Source organism: Rhynchophorus ferrugineus, unplaced genomic scaffold, assembly GCF_030347505.1.
Source record: "Rhynchophorus ferrugineus isolate W39M unplaced genomic scaffold, kcgeb_rfMv2 rfM10, whole genome shotgun sequence".
Lineage (NCBI taxonomy): Eukaryota > Metazoa > Arthropoda > Insecta > Coleoptera > Curculionidae > Rhynchophorus > Rhynchophorus ferrugineus.
In genome coordinates, this window is record NW_027472589.1 from 15,330,101 (window position 1) to 15,350,957 (window position 20,857).

Sequence of the window (20,857 nt, forward strand, 5' to 3'; positions counted from 1 at the left end):
TAGTTACTATTAATTATGTAAAATGAATATTTTTTGGTAGCCCTGTCAGATACATTTGCATCTGTATCTGCAAATTATCATCATTTTCAAACCGAAAATAAAGATTCTCCCAAAAATTCAATTATAAAGTTGTTGTAATCCAATTAGAATGTCAAATGTTTCATAAAAGTGACGTAATACTATCAACGATCATCCTGTATTCGTCGGACGTCCACACAAATTCGGTTTAAATTATTTATTAACGACGACTTTCGGCTTTTTATTCATAAACTTTCACTCTGGCAGTATTTTCCGCTCGTCTAGCCGATCCACAAGAGAAAAAAACTTTCGATATCTACAAACTCGAATAATCGCCGCATTCAAAAGTGTTGTGATGGCAAAGGGGGGCGCGGGAGGCGGGGCACGGACGGTTCACGAAACGGAAAAAGAACAACCTTCAACCGAAGAATGTCGTCGGACTGTTCAAGAAGCCCCCAGTTCCTCTCGGCATGTCCTATTTTCGTCCGGTCGTAAAACGCCGGTATCGCCACGACGATTTTTTTTCTTATTATTGGGAACGCCCTGTATAAAAACCCGTCGCAAAAAGCTCTCCAAACCCGGTTTGTAACGACCCGATTACATAACGATGAGATCGTGTCGAATACAATAAGTGCAAAGGTGAAAACGTTAAAATCGAACATTAGACGCCGTCTAATATCGTTTTTTATATATTACTGATCATAATTTAACCATAGAATATATTAAACACGGCATAACCACAAAATTTGAGCCGGTCCTGTCAGAAAATAAAATTTCAAATTTCCCAACCAATCAAATTCGTAGACAACGGCGTTGTCATGGAAACCCACCCCGTGTCAACAAAACATACTCTACAATTACCACCTGAATTCTCTCGCTACATATAATTTATATCGAATATTAACAAACGTTTTTAGGTGAAACGAACCGTTGATGGATTTTGAACTCGAATCCGATGACAGTTTCTTCGACGAACCGAAATTAACCGCCAAGAAAACCAACCCGTCTAAATCGAACCCGAAAAAACCGCTAGATGACTTATTCGGTTTCCAAGGAGAAAAATCCGACGAACAAGGTGCTTTAGAACGGGGCAATGAATTTAAACCGAAGGTAATAAGTCTCATTTTTATTCTTTTAAAGTTAAATTGTAAATTTAAATTTCGGTCATATTTAGTTGCCTATACATTAATTTTGTTTTCCTTATATTAATAAAAATGTAAAAGTTTTGAAATATTTGTCCTTGAACGATATCAGATATCCGTATATATGATTATAAGTTCAGATTATCAGTATCGAAAATTGGTTGACACTATTTCATACAGATAAACTAAACAAAACTTAAAATCTTTATTTAATAAGCGTAATGTATGTTGCATAACGTAATATTATTTAAAATACCTAATATAAAATTTCATAATTTTAATTTATTTTTTATTTTTAATCATCAACTTTGTAACTTTTAATATAATTTACATATTTATCTCCTAAACTATTACTTCGAATTGAAAGGTTGAAAATATTAATAGGATTTAAATCATTCCAAATTCATTCTTCTAGGTTGTGTATTATAAGTTGCATAAAATTGTTATTTCTGTTTATATAGGTGCAAATAATAGAACTGGGTATATCATAACTAGTCAAAATTTTGCACTATATTGGGGTTGTATAATAATAACTAATATTATTCTAAATTAGAGTTCTATGTTATGTATTATAGGCTGCATCATATTTGAAATATTTTTAATGTAATAATGATATTGAACAAAACAAAATAATCCATTATGGTGCAGTAGAAAAGGTTGCATAACTATAACATGTGAATAATAAAGTTAGTAGTTCTAACAATGTACTACATTAATAATATGTTTTACAGGTGAAATTTAATGTGGATGAAGGTAAATCTGGAACATCAAAAACATCGATAAGCAGCAAGGGACTGGATTGGTTAGGAGGATCGGACGACCCGGACTTTTCTACCAAAGACCAGTCGAAATCGTCCAAAAACGATTTGCTAGATGACATATTACCTTCCGGTCCGTCCAAAACAGAGAGCAAACGTTCCTTAGACCTCCTGGATGATATATTACCGAAACCGTCTTCGAAGACCGATTCTAAGAAAGCGCTTTCTTTCGAGGATATTCTCAAGGGCAGCAAGGCGCAAAGAAGCGGTCCGAGTAGTCTAGAGAAAACGGTTGCTCCGGCGGGAGAGCCGAAGAGCGGGCCCGGATCGTTGGAAAATATATTGGATGCCGGGAAGGGCAAAAGTTCCGATAAACTCGGCCAGGGAAATGTTTTTGACGGTGGCCTGGACACTCAGAAATCCAGTATGACTTCGAGGAGAGGCAGGCGGGGATCCAGTAGCGGGGTGACCGACATCTTAGGTCTGTTCGGTCAGGAGCAGTCATCAGGGCCACCATCGAGAGGTAGGAGGAGCGAGTTGGATGAGAAAGCAGCGCCAAAGGACAAAGAAAAAGGTATTCATTACACCTGTTTATTTTGATTTGTTTTACTTTCATTATTAAAAAAACATATTAATAGCCTCAAAGGCAGAAGAAGAAAAACAAAAAAAGGAGAGATATATTCAATATAGCCATTACGAATATATTGATTTTATCATAAGTTATAAATAGTCTATTCAAAGTTATTTTGTATATACGTCATCTAAATTTATTACGTTGCATCAACTCTGAGTTTTAGTTCAGTTGGGCTTTGATATATAACAAAATTCTAATTTAAATTAAATAATTGAACAAGAATGTTATCAAATATAATTTATTTTAACATAATAGTACATCTAAAAACTACACTTAATTATACAGCGACAATAGTTTATAGGTTAGAGTTATAACCTCTTATCGCTAGTTTTCAAGAATTTTGTATACGTCTGACAACCAGACGACTTTGACAGGCTTATTCGTTTACGCGTTCGAACAAATCAGACAGCATTGTGTCTCTTTTTAACTAGAATAAAATGAGAAGGAAAATATTGTCTGATGCTGAAACGAATTTACAAATTGCGACAGGCAATACATTAAACATATTGATGACGTATGTTCAAAAAAACTTTGAATAGACTATATAATCAATAATATAAATCATAATCGAACAACGCAATAATGATATTATTTTATTTAAGGGGTAATTACACAAGTATGCACGGTTTTCAACAATCAACAGCCCGATTATAAAATTAGTTCTAGTTTTCGAAATATTCAAAAAATTTCACCATTCTCTGTTAATACCTTTTACTTTAATAAATAGACGTTATTTATTGAAATAAAGGTATAAATCAGAAATTAACAGAGATTGAACTGAGTCTTTTATACTTTTTGGGATCTGTTGGAGCAAACTCCTTGATATTACCTTTCGATTTTCGCTATATCTTGGTGTAGCCGCTCTTTTTGCTAGTGTCGCCCAAGTTTTGTGGGAAGAAATCAAGATGTGAATGCCGAAAATGTATTTTGAGAGATATTCGTGCTAGAATGTTGTGGTAATGTTGCATCAAATTATCGAGCAGGTGCTTGTAATCCCGTGATTTGTGGTTACCGAGAAAGTTATGAATGAACAACACTTTGAAACGATGTCCACGCTGCTGCTTCATCAGGCGTTAAACATTTTGTAAAGTTTGCGTCGATCTTTAGTTTTCGAATGTCACATCCTTACTTCTTTGCTTGCCGACGATGAGGATGTTCTTAAGGCATTTTTGCGCTTGTATCTGGACAAATTGGCAATGGATTGCTGTTTGTACGAAGCACTGACTTCGACACTGATGATACGTCAGGATATTTATACTGTGCTGTTTTTGTGCATCTATTCGACATTCATAGAGCAAAAGTATCAATCATCTATATGATTTTTCAGTCCTCTCCATAACGTTGGCCCAGAAAATGTATACATTTTCACCAAGTGACCACAGTACGCATTACAAAACAATTTCGATACCCACGGCTTGTTAGTGTTTACTACAAGAGAACCAAAGTACTTTTCATGATTTTTCCACGTTTACCGACCATATAATATCTACTAATGTAACAAAAACACTTTGAATCGATTACAACGCTGTCTCTGCATTCTCACGTATTTCGAACCACAATAAAAGCACAAATACAAGTGCCAAATGATGTTCAATGCAGTGTCTTCAGCTGAGAAGAGTCTAGTTCTGGAGAATCCTGGCATACGCACAACGATTTTGCAACGTTGCCAGTTGAAAATTATACGTACATGTGAAGAATATAATATAAATACAATAAATTATCTTGAATTGACAAAATAACCTAATATTTTCGGTAAGACTTGAAGTTATTTTTTTTTGTACATTTTTCATCTCCTATAATATAACAAAATTTATATGAAGAACCTTTTATAAACATTTTTTGATATATTTGATATCTATATAGCGAAACAAGCATTCATTTATTTTTAATTTTAAAAATACTCGATAATATATCTTCCACAGCACTAAAAATACCTTCGTTATTTTCTCATTAAATCTCGATATGCAAAAACAGCATGGAAACCCTTCTCTTAATTCTTTCAGTAAGGGCAATAAAAGCTGTGTGTAGAATATACACTTATACATTCATGCCTATATATTGTTTAACATTTCATCTAATCCTTCATTTATTATGATTAAAAAGCAGGATAGGTACCCAGAAACTAATATTGTGACTTATATAACACACATCCTATATTTTTAACCTCATTGCTCATTTACCCATGCTTCAACATTTGTAGCGTCACTTTTATGTTTTGTACCTGTGGAATTTAATTGATTTGCTTGCTGAATATTATATAGATCTTTATGGGTCAATAAATCAAGTCTTTTCAAACTGTCACTGTTTAAATTAGCGCGGGTTTCATCTAATATATCATCAATTGGAATTTTACCAGCTAGTTCGGCTGCCATCATGGTTTTATCTGATTTTAATAACTCTCACCTCTTGCCCTTCGATACACTCTTATGATTACGTTCAAATTTAGAAGTGGTAATATTTTTACCAAAATAAATTCCCCAATCTTCAATGTTTCTTGTTCAGTTTTAATGCTGTGGACTGATTATATGGTCAACGAGCTGTGATTTTGATGAGATGTACTCACTTGTAAAGGAGATCGAGTTATATTTATCTGTACCTTAACTTTCTCAGAGTCAACTGTACCTAAAATAAAAATAATTTGGTATATAATTGAATTCAATTTGCAAAATTAACTAATTTAAATATATCGATGATTTATCCATTACTGCCTACCATTTATAATGAAAATATGAACATAAGAACAAATAGACAACTAAATTCGTAACCTTTCAAAACATACCTCCAAAATGTTCGTTAGTATTCGTTGGTTTCTACTTCACGATTGCTTGTAAATGGCAACGTTGCAAAATCCGGCGGAAACTAACGAAGTTTACCGAATATCGGTTAAGATTGACCAGAAATAGCCCACTACTAGCTTGGACCTTGTTCCATTTGGTTCTGCATAACTTTCCCAATGGTGTAAAGCTAACTAGCTTTAAAGTGTCTTATAAAAGTTACTTGGAACTTCCACAGTGGCGTAATGTTTTCTTTGCTAGAAAAGTGGCAAAAGTTCATTGATCAAAATGGCACATAACAGATCAATTGAAAAGTATCCGGCTTATCATAGTAAAACACATTTTTCTGGCAAAATTAGTTTTTTTATTCATCATAATTCCCTTCAAGGGTGATACATTGACTGATTATAGCGACCCTCCAACTTTTCGATACTTTTTTGTAGTACGATTTGTCCTTTGCTTCAAAATGGGCCTCAGTTTCGGCGATCACTTCTTCATTCGACGAGAATTTCTTTTCAGCAAGCATTATTTTGAGATCTGAGAACAGGAAATAGTCGCTGGGCGCCAGATCTGGAGAATATGGTGGATGAGGAAGCAATTCGAAGCCCAATTCATGGATATTTTCCATCATTTTCACTGACTTGTGACACGGTGCATTGTCTTGGTGAAGCAGCACTTTCTTGTTCTTTAAATATGGCCGTTTTTTGGCGATTTCGTCCTTCAAACGGTCCAATAATGCTATGTAATAGTCGCTGTTGATAGTCCTTCCTTTTTCAAGGTAGTCAATGAAAATTATTCCATGCGCATCCCAAAACAGACACATAACCTTGCCAGCGGACTGTTGCACACGCTTTGGAGCGGATTCATCGTGTGCAGTCCACTCGGATGAATGTCGATTGGACTTCGGAGTGAAATGATGGAGCCATGTTTCATCCATTGTCACATATCGATGCTAAAACTCTGGTTTATTATGCTTGATCATCATCAAACAGTGCTCCGAATTATTAACTCGTCCTTGTTTTTGGTCAAAAGTCAGCTCGCGGGACAACCACTGTGCACAGAGCTTTCTCATACCCAAATATTCGTAAATGATATGATATACACGTTCAGATGATATTTTTAGAGTGTCTGCTATTTCATTCATTTTCAATTTACGGTAATTCAAAATCATTTTGTGAATTTTTTTAATGTTTTCGTCGGTAACAACCTCTTTTGGGCGTCCACTGCGTTCACCGTTTTCGGTGCTTATTTCACCACGTACAAACTTAGCATACCAATCCTTGATGGTTGATTTTCCTGGAGCAGTCTCCGGAAATTCGGCGTCAAGCCAAGTTTTTGCTTTAACTGTATTTTTTCCCTTCAAAAAGCAATATTTTATCAACACGCGAAATTCCTTTTTATCATTTTTTTTACAATAACAAAAGTTGCCAATCTAAAATAACCAAAATAGCTGAGTGTATTTCTTCTGTCTACGAGTACGTAAGTATCTGATACTTACAGATGTTCCCGATTGGCTTGGCGGGACCCCACAAGCGCTTCCGGCTAAGCCAGACGTGAACTTACCGCCAAAAACAGAAGATTATCATCCCAAGCCCGAAAAACCCACTGACGTCGTGGAAACCCCATCGAATCCGTCAGTGAGCGTCACCAACCCTGTCCAAGCCTCGAAACCACACCCACAACCAACCGACAACTTCCAAACCAACATATCCAACCTGCAAACTCAAGAGTCCTTCCTGTTGGTGTCGCTGCAACTGAAACAGTACGAACAAAGCCTGACCGACATCAAGCAGCAGCAGGAGGAGATACTGAAAAAGCAGGAGGATCAGTTCGACGTTTTCCTGAATAAATATATCGACAAGCAGAAGAACATCGAACAAGAGATGCTCGCCCAACAGGAGAGGATCAACGAACATATCCGAACGCTGACATTCGGCGGTGGCGGCGACAGTAACAGGAAGTACAGGCAGGAAGAGAGCAATACTGCTGACGATCGGAACGATGCTGATGTTGCTCTGAACAAAGTCGTGGATAATTTAAAACAACGACACAACGAGGAGTACTTTCTCATGGAGGAATCTTACAAGTAAGTCGATATATTAATATTAAGTGCTTGCGTGTATTTTGATCAACGAGATCTAGTGATGAAAAAGTCAAGTATCGATGTAAACAATTATTATATTGGATGGTTTTCACATTCCTCTACATAATATAATATCCATTTTCCATTTAATATTATTGAATGTATCCAGATGCCAATCATGGAAGGTTCAAAATTGTATTATCGATATTTTTTGCTTTTGTTGTCTGATTTGAAGAAATCAGCTGCAGATGCCCAGCAAATATATTTAGGGACTTATTTCGATACTGCTATGTGATGTCCCAGTCGTCGCTTTCGGTTTCGATAATTTAAAAGTGGTAATTTTGATGTCAATAACAAAGAACGTGTCAATAACAATAACAATAACCCAGCTCAAACTCCCAAGAAACTTTCACACAGCTCAGCAGCTGATGAAATAACTATTTCCATACGATGGGATATATCCAAAAGGAGAGAGAATGGGTTACCATACGAATTGACTGAAAATTCCATTTCGAATCGTTTCAACATCACGGTTTCATTGCGTGTCATACAAAAAGGAAGAGTTTTCTGTGGCGTGATGTGACAGGCGATGAAAAGTGGATCTACTAAGACAATTTCAAGCGTTAAAGGTCATGGGTTTGTCCAGGAGAGCCATCCACATCGAAGCAAAATATTCTTGGCTGTGCTGCTCCGAATCTTCAACTTGTCGTTATTTTTGGTCAAAAGTGTCATAGCTAAATATTCGTGAATGATATGATGTACACGTTCAGTTGATATCTTTAGAGTATCTGCTATTTCATTCATTTTCAATTGACGGCCATTCAAAATCATTTTGTGGATTTTTTAAATGTTTTTGTCGATAACAGCCTCTTTTGGGCGCCCACTGCATTCACCGTCTTCGGTGCTCATTTCACGACGTCTAAACTTAGCATACCAATCCTTGATGGTTGATTTTCCTGGGGCAGTGTCCGGAAACTCGGCATCAAGTCAAGTTTTTGCTTCAACTGTATTTTTTCCCTTCAAAAAGCAATATTTTATCCAACACGCGAAAGCTTTTTATCCTTTTTTTTTTCACAATAACAAAAGTTGCTTCACTCAAATTGCAATAATTCACAAACTAACGATCCGACAGCTGTCAAATTTATACACGAATCTTTTGAGGGTTAGGGCTAACTAAAAAACATATGGATTTAATTCTAGTAGCGTCATCTATATGTCAGGCCGGGGACTTTTTAATTGACCTGTTAACAAAGTATCATAGGTGAATTTATTTTCAGAACTATAACAACTTCACAGCATCAAATATAAGTATATATGATTACTTTACTTTTATGTTACAAATATACATATAGAGTAATAAATGAAGTAATACATACATATTGAAACTAATATATGAATAAAACAATTTTAAAATTAATATTTTACCTTAGCATGTCTATAAAAACAATAATGAACACCAATAGGTAATTTATTTTTTACAATTTAGAAATGAACCATTGATTTTTCCAAACTTAGGTGTATAAAGTAAGTTATCAAAATAATTAATTATATAAGGTTCATATATCTTATTGCATTAATCGTTATACACCTTAATATTTATCTTAAAACAATTACAAATTTACTATTAATAATTCTTAATTTCTTCTATTTGTCCTAGGCGTTCCATCTATGCAAATTATATAGTTAGTTTCATTTTAACTGCTGAATATTTCCATTATTTCATTTATGTATTCATATCTTTATCTGTTATTCATATTTCTCACCAAAAACATATTTTGCAAAAACAAGAAATACACCAGGCTGATTCTTTACTTAATTTTGAAATAAAATTGCGTTGTTTTGTGCTTATACTTTTACCTTTTGATCTCAGAGCAGACAGCTTTAATTTGCCTTCTGTGGCTTTCAGTAATTTACTGTTTCCTACTTTGTCTTCACGTGGAAACTAACAACTTACCAACAAATGAGGAATTAAAATTCTCTGAAGCTGTTTTATAATATCTTTTAAATCATTTTAACTCTTGATTCATAAGTTAACGTATTTATTATATGCAATATTTAGTGAGGGCTTTGTTAAAAAATGCATTTACTAGTGAAACCATACCACTAAAATTTACAGAAAAATCTTAATAATCTTTAGAATTACCTCTAGTATCATATCAATTACTATCAGTCCTCAAGCAAGAACAATTATTCTTAGCTGTTTTCACCAGACACCAAATTAATTTTTTTTATTACTCTTCGTGAGTCCACAATCTGCCCTATTGGCAATAAGTATTTCTTATGTCTATATTATATATACATGGCATGTAGAAAATCACTTCATTAAGCAATCTTCTGTATAAAATATTATCTTAATTAATTAGTCTTAGGCTAGGCTTAAGCTAAAGGCTAAAGCTTATTCTAAAGTCTACATATGTCCAGTAATCAAGTCAGGTGGTGTTAAACGTTTTAGTCTACGCACTTCACTATCACGTCGCATATTTAGCTGATTAGCGAGTACATTGGGATGCACTGACACTCTTTCGAAGTACTTCACACAAACACGATGAATTACACTCGTTATAGGTTCTAGAGGAATATCGCGTTGTATCACTTTATTTGAAATATAGTACGGAGCATCGGCAATGGCACGCAACACCTTATTTTGGAACCGTTGAATGATGGATTATTATTAGATTTGCTGGCGGTACCTCATAGTTGGATTCCATATGTCCAAATGGGCTTGAGTATAGACCCATACAGCAATACCTTGTTATCTAATGATAACTTAGATTTGCGCCCGATGAGCCAATACATTTGATATAATTTTAGTCCCAGTTCTTCCAGGTTAGGCGTCGATCTAAATGCATACCAAGATATTTAACATGCTCTGCTTGGGGGAGTTGACGATGATTGATATTCACTGGTGGACATGTTCTTCTACGCAGGGTAAACGTTATATGCGTGGATTTTGTTTCATTGGCTTTAATGCGCCATGTCTTCAACCATAATTGTATTTGCTCCAGGTGGGTTTGTAGATTTATTGATGCTGTGACTGGATCTTCATGGGATGCTAAGATTGCTGTATCGTCTGCATATGTTGCCACAGTAGTTATTTTTGTGGTGGGCAGATCAGCCGTATACAGAAGATACAGTACTGGACTCAGTACACTACCTTGCGGAACTCACCAAATTAAATGAAAAGCTGATTTTGAAAATCTAAATATCTTGTAAGTAAGGAGGACACACGATTCTTGTTATTATATACGATAAAGCGAACACATTAATTTATTTCTTTCTAAAAGAAATGTAAAATATAAGTTCTTTTTTTCCGTTTTTGATATATCCTTTTTTAGCTAATTTGTCAAAATTCTTTAATTGTTCAACACGGAAATGACCGAAAGTAACGCAAAATCTCAAATAATATTGCTTAAAATTAAATAAAGGTCAATCATGTTTTAAGACATTCACTTTTCATTTATTTCATATTTTCATTTATATTCGCATTATTTTCATTTTTCAGTTTTAATATCGGTTAAAATATAAGATTTAGGGATTTGTTTCCCGATTCAAGATTGCCTGCCAGTATTTTGCAGTACGCTGCCAGATTGGTTCTAATCTGGTTCTAAAAATTACGTATCCGTCGTTGATTTATTTATAACCAGAATCAACGGATAATCAATCTACCGTATAAAAGTTGGAACTGGCAGCTTGTCAATAGAGCCTAAAGTATTTGTTTATGTATTTTGATCACCGATTACTATTCCTGGTTTCTTGATTTGTGCGTATTTCGTTTTATTGGAATTTATTTATTTGTCGCCCATATTACACAAAAGTATTAGACCTAAAAATTCTTCCATGATATAGACTTTAACCGTGAAAAGTTTCCCGCCTCCAAGTGCCCCCGTTTTCTTTAAAAAGGGAGTCAAATCTGTCGCCACACCGATTAACATATTGATTGTACCAATATTTTTGAAAGTACCCTTCTAAAATGAAAAATGATCATAATACATGCAAGCAGCTAATAGTATCAACGCTAGAACGTGAACAATTCCAGAAAACAACTGAACCTCCTGGAGAAGTCCGCCGAGCAGATGGAACAGAGACTGCAGGAAGAAATCGAGGCCCTCACCAAAGCTTACGAGGATAAACTGAGCGGCATCAAGGGACAACACGTCCAGGAACTGGAGCAATTGAGCGAGAAACTAAAAAACCTCGAGCAAAAACACCGAGAGGAGTTGAGCAACGCCCGAGACGACCAGAACCGCCTGATACGCGAGGCCAAGCAGGAATTCCTGGACCAGCTCGATCGCATTAAAGAGCAGACGTCGAGAGAGCGCGACCTGCTGGCGGATGGTAGTGAGATATCGCAACGATTGAGCAAGAGCGCGGACAAATTGGAGCGGAACGAGGAGATACTGGAGAAGCTGCAGGAGAAGGTCCTGTTGGATTACAACGTGCTGAGTACCGCCAGGGAACGGTCCATTGAAACCAAAGAAAAGGAGGTGTTTGGTAAACTTCTTAGAATCTCCTTAGGTAAGTGTTTTTTTATTAAGGCATATGCTTTGCAGCGATGAGGCTAGCGTTGGAAAAATGTCGGGAACAAGCGGAGAAGGATCGCACACAACTCCTGGCTCTTGTTCGTACGTTGGAGCAGAAGATATCCGAACAGAACCAGAATTCTCAGGAAGAACGATGGGCGCTGCAACAGACCGCTGCGACTCTGGCCGCCCGAGCAGCCGCATTCGACAGGGAAGTGGAGTTCAGTAGGAACTCGATAGAAAGGGAACGAGAACAACTCAAAGTAAGATTTGTTTGTACTGTACTTGTATTTGATTTGTACTGAAAGATATATGTATGTTTCATTTAAAGTTTTTTGTATATGCGTCATAGAAATGTGTGACGTCAAAATGTCGTCAGTGAGTTTTAGTTCAGTTTCGTTTTAACATACAACAAAATTCTAATCTGAATAAAAGAATCGAACAAAAATGTTGTCAAATATAATTCATTTGAACATTATAGTATATCTAAAAACTACAGTTAATTATACATCGACAATAGTTTATAGGTTAGAGTTATAACCTCTTATCACAATTGCCTTCAAAAATTTTGCATGCGTCTGACAACTGGACGACTTTGACAGGCTCATTCGTTTACGTGCTCGAACTCAGACAGCATTGTGTCTCTTTTTAATTACAACAAAATGAGAAGGAAAATATTGTCTGATTCTAAAACGAATTTACAAATTACGACAGACAATACATTATACATCTTGATGACGTATGTACAAAAAAACTTTGAATAGACTATACACAAATTTTGAAATATGTGGCATCTAATCCAGATATGCCTACTATTCGTTTTAACAAACATCGTACATATTTCTACATTCCGCCCTATTCCATAAAGAAAAGTACTGACTGCTAGATGGTGTCACTTGATGCTAGTTCTAAAAACAGCTGTCTAGTACTTGCATTATTTGAAAACTAGTTTTGAAGTGAATTGTTTTGAAGAAATTACATTATTTTTGTGGTATTCGCAAAAATTACGTATCCAATTGACCTAGCTCATAACAGGTCAATTAAAAAGTCCCCGGTCTGACACATGGATGGTGCTACTAGAATTAAATCCAAAATCCATCTCAAAAGATGCCTGTAGAAATTTGACAGCTAGCAGTTTGTGAATCATAACATTTTGAGTGAAGCAACTCTTGTTATTGTGAAAAAAATGAATAAAAAGGAATTTCACGTGTTAAAAAGATAAAATATTGCTTTTTGAAGGAAAAAAATCCACAAAATGATTTTGAATAACCGTAAATTGAAATTGAATGAAATATCAGACACTCTAAAGATATCAACTGAACGTGTACATCATATCATTCACGAATATTTCGGTGTGAAAAAACTTTGTGTAAAGTGAGTACCGCGCGAGCTCAGTTTTGTCCAAAAACAACGACGAGTTGATGATGTAGAGCAGTGTTTGAAGATGATCAAGCGTAATAAACCCGAGTTTTTGCGTCGATATGTGACAGTGGATGAAACATGGCTCCATCATTTTACTTCGAAGTCCAATCGACAGTCATCCGAGTGGACCGCACACGATGAACCCGCTCCAAAGAGTGGGAATACGCAACAGTCTGCTGGCAAGGTTATGGCGTCTGTATTTTGGGATGCGCATGGAATAATTTTCATTGACTACCTTGAATAAGGAAGGACCATCAATAGCGACTATTACATAGCGTTATTGAACCGTATAAAGGACGAAATCGTGGAAAACGGTCGCATTTGAAGAAAAAGAAAGTGCTGCTTGACCAAAACAATGCACCGTGTCAAAAATCCAGGAGTTGGGCTTCGAATTGCTTCCTCATCCACCGTATTCTCCAGATCTGGCCCCCGACGACTGTTTCCTGTTCTCAGATCTCAAAAGAATGCTCGCTGGAAAGAAATTTTCGTCGAATGAAGAGTTGATCGCCGAAACTGAGGCCTACTTTGAAGCAAAGGACAAATCGTACTACAAAAATGGTATCGAAAACTTGGAGGGTCGCTATAATCAGTGTATCACCCTTGAAAGGAATTATGTTGAATAAAAAAAAATAATTTTTCCAAAAAAATGTGTTTTACTATGGTAGGCCGGGGACTTTTCAATTGACTTGTTAGATTACGTTGTATTTACTTACTTAAAAATATTTTTAACAAAAATATTGGGCCAAATTCAAAAAATAAATAAGGAACTCACTAAAAATTTAAAAATAATCAAAACTAATAATCAGTCACACAAACAAAAAAAATTTGAAATCAAATTTGTACATATATAGTAATCGTTGTAATAACTAAATAAAAATAAACAAAAATCTTATTTCACCTTTCTACTACACGTATTTTATATTCTACTATATACACACGATTTAGCTTAATACCTACCTAAACCTATTTATCTACTTAAAATTTCAATTTAACTACCAACTAACTACTGTGAGGTCGGTATCGAACCCAAACAGTAATATTAATTTAGGTTTATTTTGATGGTAATTTAATTTTTTTTGTATGTGACCCGTGTATGTTTTTTTTTGGACCCGGCACCGACTTGGTAGTAGTTAAAATAATATTGTTAATAGATAAATAGGTTTAGGTAGGTATTAAGCTAAATTGTGTGTGTATATAATAGAATATAAAATACGTGTAATAGATGGATTAAATAAGGCTTTTGTTTATTTTATTTAGTTATTACAAGGATTACTGTGTATATACATATTTTATTTTAAAATGTTTTGTTGTGTTAAAAATCTGTTTGATTATTTTTGAATTTTTAGTGAGTTCCTTATTTATTTTTTGAAGTCGGTTCAATTTTTTTGTTAAAAATATTTTATTTTTCTCTTTTTAATGTTAGTTACTCAATAAACATTAACACATTTAACATTACAATGGGTAGGCCAATTAGATAAAGCCCGTATGAGGAAAAATAGGAATAAAGAAGCAACGATTAAAAATAAGGCGCGCTTCAGGACCCGGGGTCAGCTACCTAGCCCAGGTGATTTAACAGATGCTCTAACTAAACAACAAAGAGCTATCGTCCCCGCCGGGAATCGAACCAGCGACCTCCGTTTGGGAACTAAACGCTTTAACCATTACACCATAGATGCAGCTGTCTATAATATTTCTACGCGGTCTTATTTTCTCTAGATAATGCTTAAAAAACTAACTGAATGGCTTTTGAGCTGAACGACTTCCAATTTTCCATCACATGAGCTCAGCAATAATATTATACCCAAATATTTGATTATTTTAGAGAAAAAAATAGATGAAACTTTGTACGTGTCTTTGAAATTTGAGCGGTTCTGTTTTGGGGAGTTATTTGGTCCGAATTTTAAGTAGAAAAAATAATTTTCCTGAACTTTTGAAATATAAATTTTCTAATTAATCAACATTTCAATTGGGACATTTGCCTGATATAATCTAAACACTCTCAAACCCAATCGATATCTACCTCGCCCTTAACCAGACACACTAGGCGTGTATATCGAAACATCAATAAATGCAAATGAATTCGAACTAGACATGTTTTTTCATTATGTAATTTATCTGGGTAATTTTAATTTTATATAAAAATAAATAAACATACAAAACAACTCTGTTTTCCTATACAACACTGTCACTGTCACTGTCGTCAATGGTTTCACTGTTACAACGTATCGACATCATAGAGTATACTACTTTATGATCGACATTGATGTTGGTTGTCAAATATATATACGGGTGCATTTTCAACAAATTTGTTGACTATTGACATAGAGTAATAGAGATGCAACTCAATAGGGGACTCTGGCGCAAAGTTTTGCTTTGCCCAACATCCAGAGGGCGCCATAATGGGCCATTCAAGTAACTTTATTGGTCAATTTAAATCTCCATTATAGGCACCTGTAAGAAAAATATTTTACTGTGAAGACATTTGATTGGTTCATTTGTAATGTTTGGCACGTGACAGCCTTGACGTCATGTTTAATTGACTCAAATGTCATGTTAAAGAACAATTTTTTCTGAAATAAATTTATTAAATTAAATTAATTTAAATTATACATATAAATATAATATTTAAAAATAAATAAATATAAATATAATCAATAATAATAAATATAAATTTATCTACAAAATATAAATATAACATACAAATAAATATATCTATAAAATATAAATGTTATATACGTATATATAAAACCATTACCAAAAAACTTTGGTGCATTGCAAATCAAAATTATCTCTTCCATCTCTCCGTTAGTACTTTTAATATTTCATCCGAAAGATCATTATTGAATTTACAATTGAAGGGTTTTAAATTTACTTTTTTTCAAACACTTAACAAAAATTTTGTTATATTATCGACGTGACAAAATCGCCGAATAAAATAAGACCTACTGACAGTATAATAAAACAATTTTGTCAGAGTCTGGGGCACGACATATTGTCTTGCCTCTATAAAATCAGTCTTATTTGGTGAGTCTACTGATTTATTCATAATTATATGTAAACAAAAATCACACTTAATTTCTTTTTTAAAAAATTTTACTAAATAACTTGAGATGTACACTACGGTACAACGTAAAACTTTATTTGCTCTTATAGGAACATCTGGTCTGAAGTTATAGAGTCAAATAATTAACAGTAAGAATGAGCAGAAATAAGGATACTGGCTGAATGAATACAAACTTTAACATTACCTTCTGGAGTTTGTTCAAATGTCGATGATACTTGCTTCGAACACCCTGGTTGTGGGCCTGGAACGATGGAAATAGGCACTACAAATATAGTAAGACAGTTTAGAAATTAATGGTAACAATTATGAACAGAAATGTGACTCCTTCAATTTACCTTCTATATAATTTTGATTTAGATCCACTTCCATTTGTACATATTCTAAGCTCGTGGTATTATTGTCACCATCACTAAATTGTTCATAAGTACTTAAAGGAAAGTTTAAATGTATCACAAAAATGTCTCACATGGTAACGATCATAAATCTGTTTCATGTTTAACCCAACCAGTTTATGATTTTTTATGTTTTCTCGATTTCTCGATTCTAAAGATCGCTCTTTTAACGGAAAACGATGATGTATTTCCTCACCACCTGTGCATCCGGGCACACAACACTTCCTAGAACGGGAATGCATTAACTACCGACTTGTATATAGTAATAAAATAAAATAATAATTTAATGTATAAACGATATAAAAAGCTAACCACACTGTTCTCAATATAGGGCACATTGAAAATGGCGTGCAAAATAAACAAACCATAGAGCGAAAAGAACCAATCAGATTCCGACGCGGCTCTTAGCATAGCGAATAAAACATCATAAGACATCTACATGTTGGACGTCGCGAAACATTTCGCCAAAATTTCCTATGAAGTTAAATCTCTATTTCTCTATGACTATTGATTAAAATTACCGGGCACTAGTATCAAACGTCAATTAGTATAAATAATTTATGAATAAATATGTTTTATACAAGTGTATGTTAGAAACATCGATCCGATAAGGCGAAAATCAAGTGATACATAATTACACGTATGTTAAATACAATATTTACAAACTCGCTCTGTTACGTTGCCACAAAGCTTGACATATTTAGATATTGCTATTCCGTACAAAACCTATCGAGCGATATACGTCTGTAGAACGCACTCCTCAATAAATTCTTTTAATTTATGTTCAAATGTAGTTTCAAACCATAAATATTTGAAATTTTAATTATAAAATACATCAGCGTCAGGTAATTTCAATACAAATTATGTTGTTTTTTAAGTCTCCTTTTTTCCAACGACTGGACCTACTGTTTAATGTGGGCTCCATACTGACCAGTGACCAACTTAGAAATCATCCCAGAAGACATCCGGTCTTACCCAGCCCGGTTGCTGGAATGACTGGGATGGTTATTCCTTGTCGGATTTTGTACCCTTGCCTAAGGACAATCACAAATATTAAACAATTACAAACATAAATTTACGACCATGCCCTAGTAGGATTCGAACCCACTATCGCAACCGTAGCTGGACCGCCCCGTCGCCCTTACCACTGTGCCAACCAAGGCGATAAAATTATGTATTTGTATTTCAATAACAATAACAATACTTTTAATTAATTCAAATAATGCCCCATCTTGATGTTAACATAATTAACTCTTGACAATCTCCTGAGTTTTTTTTATTCAACATAATAGCGACCCTCCAACTTTTCGATACCATTTTTGTAGTACTATTTGTTCTTTGCTTCAAAATAGGCCTCAGTTTCGGCGATCACCTCTTCATTCGACGAAAATTTCTTTCCAGCGAGCATTCTTTTGAGATCTGAGAACAAGAAATAGTCGCTGGCGGCCAGATGTGGAGAATACGGTGGATGAGGAAGTCATTCGAAGCCCAATCACGGATTACTGTCATCGTTTTCATTGACTTGTGACACGGTGCATTCTCTTAGTGAAGCAGCACTTTCTTTTTCTTCAAATGTGGCCGTTTTTCGACGATTTCGTCCTTCAAATCCAATAACGCTATGTAATAGTCGCTGTTGATGGTCCTTCCTTTTTCAAGGTAGTCATTGAGAATTATTCCATGCGCATCCCAAAATACAGACGCCAACCTTGCCAGCCGACTGTTGCGTTTTCCTAAGCTTTGGAGCGGGTTCATCGTGTGAGGTCCACTCGGATTATTGTCGATTAGACTTCGGAGTGAAACGATGGAGCCATATTTCATCTATTGTTACATATCAACGCAAAAACTCGAGCTTATTGCGCTTGATCATCTTCAAACATTGATCCGAATCATCAACTCGTCGTTATTTTTGGTCAATAGTGAGCTCGCGCGACATCCACTTTGCACAACGCTTTCTCATACCCAAATATAATGTACACGTTCAGTTGATATCTTTAGAGTGTCCGATATTTCATTCAATTTCAATTTACGGTCATTCAAAATCATTTTGTGGATTTTTTAAATGTTTTAAATGTTTTCGTCGGTAACTACCTCTTTTGGGCGTCCACTGCGTTCACCGTCTTCGGTCAAATTTATACACGCATCTTTTGAGGATTAGGGATAACTAAAAAACATATGGATTTAATTCTAGTAGCGCCATATATGTTCTTATGTCAGGTCGGGGACTTTTTAATTGATCTGTTAGGTTAGTCTCTGGTGTAATAATGTTTATGTGTTAACACTACTATTTTTCTATTAAATGGCCCTCACTATACTACACTACACAAGGTCAAATGGTTTGATCCTTTGGAGCCTGTGTACTGTTCTGGTGTTAACTAAGAAATGTATTAGTTTGGTATTGACATGAAGATGGAGTCATATCCTTGCAATACTCTTGATTTCCTGAGTGACTATCGGTATGTGTAGGTCTCGGTGTAAGTAATCAATTCCTGTAGTATTTGAGCACACCTGCAACATTTCTTAGTACTTTGTTCTGTAAAACTTGTATATATACTAGTTTTCGCGAAACATCCAAGTCCATATAGGTTTCAATACTTGCTTGTAGTAACAATATATACTGATAATTGTGATTTTATTCCAATTAGCCAATACCTTTTCTTATATTTCAATTCCGGTTCTTTTCTTTTCTTCTTTTTTATGTTCCTTCCGGCGAAGTTTTTGCATCAAGATTCATTCTGAGATATTTAGCGTTGTTGCTATATGGAATGATAGCATTATTTAATGTTATTGGTACTTGCATGTGTGCACATTTACTTTCGTTAATTTTTATTTTCCAAGTTTGGGTCCAATTATTTATATTGCCACATGCCCATTATAATTTTCATGTGGTTTCTTCGCTGTTGTTTCCGATGGCAAGAATCGCAGTGCCACCAGCAAAAGTAGCCATCGTGATGTAGCCATTTTCTGTAGCTTATGAACGAAGCTACCGTACCAAACCTTATTGAAGTAGAAGTAGTAGTATTATTGGTAACAGTGATGTAAGTTCATAGATTTGTATTTCATTTGATGATTTCCAAGTTTTGGGATCATGATAATTTAATTCAAACGTCTGGAACATATTTAGTCGAAATGCTGCATTGATCAACTTTCTTGTTAGTCTTTGCAGCAATTGTCCTGTTATTAAGTCATAGCCTGATGATTTCTTTGGATTGATATTATTCTAATTGAACTTTACAAAGTACTAATCTGGTAATTCAATCTGTTGTGATACTGGTAAAAATACGTTCTTACGCGGTACATTAAAAAAACAGTTTGAAAGCAACTCCTTACAGTTTAGAAAATTACCAACCTCGGAAACATTTGTTTTTGTTATATACATAATATTAAATTTCTATTTTTTAGACTTTCAAAGAATCGCTTCTAGCCGAACAGGCCCGTATAACCGCGCAGCTGACCGAAGAGAAACTACGCATCAATGCCGAACAGGCGCGGCTTAAAGTATCCTCCACGTTGGTCACCGATTACGAGGTGCAAAAGGTCAAGACCGAAGCCGAGACGGCGATCCAAGTCGCCAAAGAGCTCACGGAGAAGTTAAATCGGGAGCGGGAGACGGTACACCGCCAAAAAGTAGAACTGGAAAATTTCCGACGTCGTCTGGTGGAGAAAGAACGAGACCTGTCCGACCGCGAGGAGGAACTGGAGGATTTACGACGGGAAATCAACCAAAGAATTATCGATGACAGGAAAATGACCCAGGAAGCCAAATTTCTGGAGGCCAAGTTAGTTATTTATTATTGAATGACAGGTCAGAACTAAATGGTGAGTTCCTTATGTTTTATGTTTAAGATACAAGGAAAAATTAATAGAACTGCAGGAGAAAACCACGTCGCTGTCCAACAGAGAAAAGAAACTGGCCGAAGAGAAACTCCTTATATCGAAGGAACGGTTGAATCTGTATACATCGATGAAGGATAAAAGTGGGCATAAAAAATGTATGCTGTGTAAAGCCGAAGACGATAAGAACGATCTACCTTACTCGGTTTGTATTACGAA

The 20,857-nt window shown here is 35.1% G+C and overlaps 1 protein-coding gene across 3 annotated transcripts in view; it reads left to right on the forward strand.

Annotated features, from left to right (window-relative positions):
• The window catches only part of LOC143204166 (uncharacterized), a 243,729-nt gene that overhangs the window by 222,670 nt on the left and 202 nt on the right, over window positions 1-20,857 (forward strand). Inside the window, exons 1-8 of one of the 3 annotated variants that reach the window (XM_076416643.1) lie at window positions 569-657; window positions 936-1,128; window positions 1,892-2,492; window positions 6,827-7,412; window positions 11,446-11,900; window positions 11,960-12,192; window positions 20,207-20,583; window positions 20,651-20,843. In XM_076416643.1, the coding sequence (XP_076272758.1) occupies window positions 952-1,128; window positions 1,892-2,492; window positions 6,827-7,412; window positions 11,446-11,900; window positions 11,960-12,192; window positions 20,207-20,583; window positions 20,651-20,843 (2,622 nt within the window). In that variant the 5' untranslated portion in view covers window positions 569-657; window positions 936-951. Of the gene's footprint in view, window positions 1-568; window positions 1,129-1,891; window positions 2,493-6,826; window positions 7,413-11,445; window positions 11,901-11,959; window positions 12,193-20,206; window positions 20,584-20,650; window positions 20,844-20,857 lie in introns of those variants that run through there. The other 2 variants (XM_076416642.1, XM_076416641.1) reach the window with 2 other exon arrangements.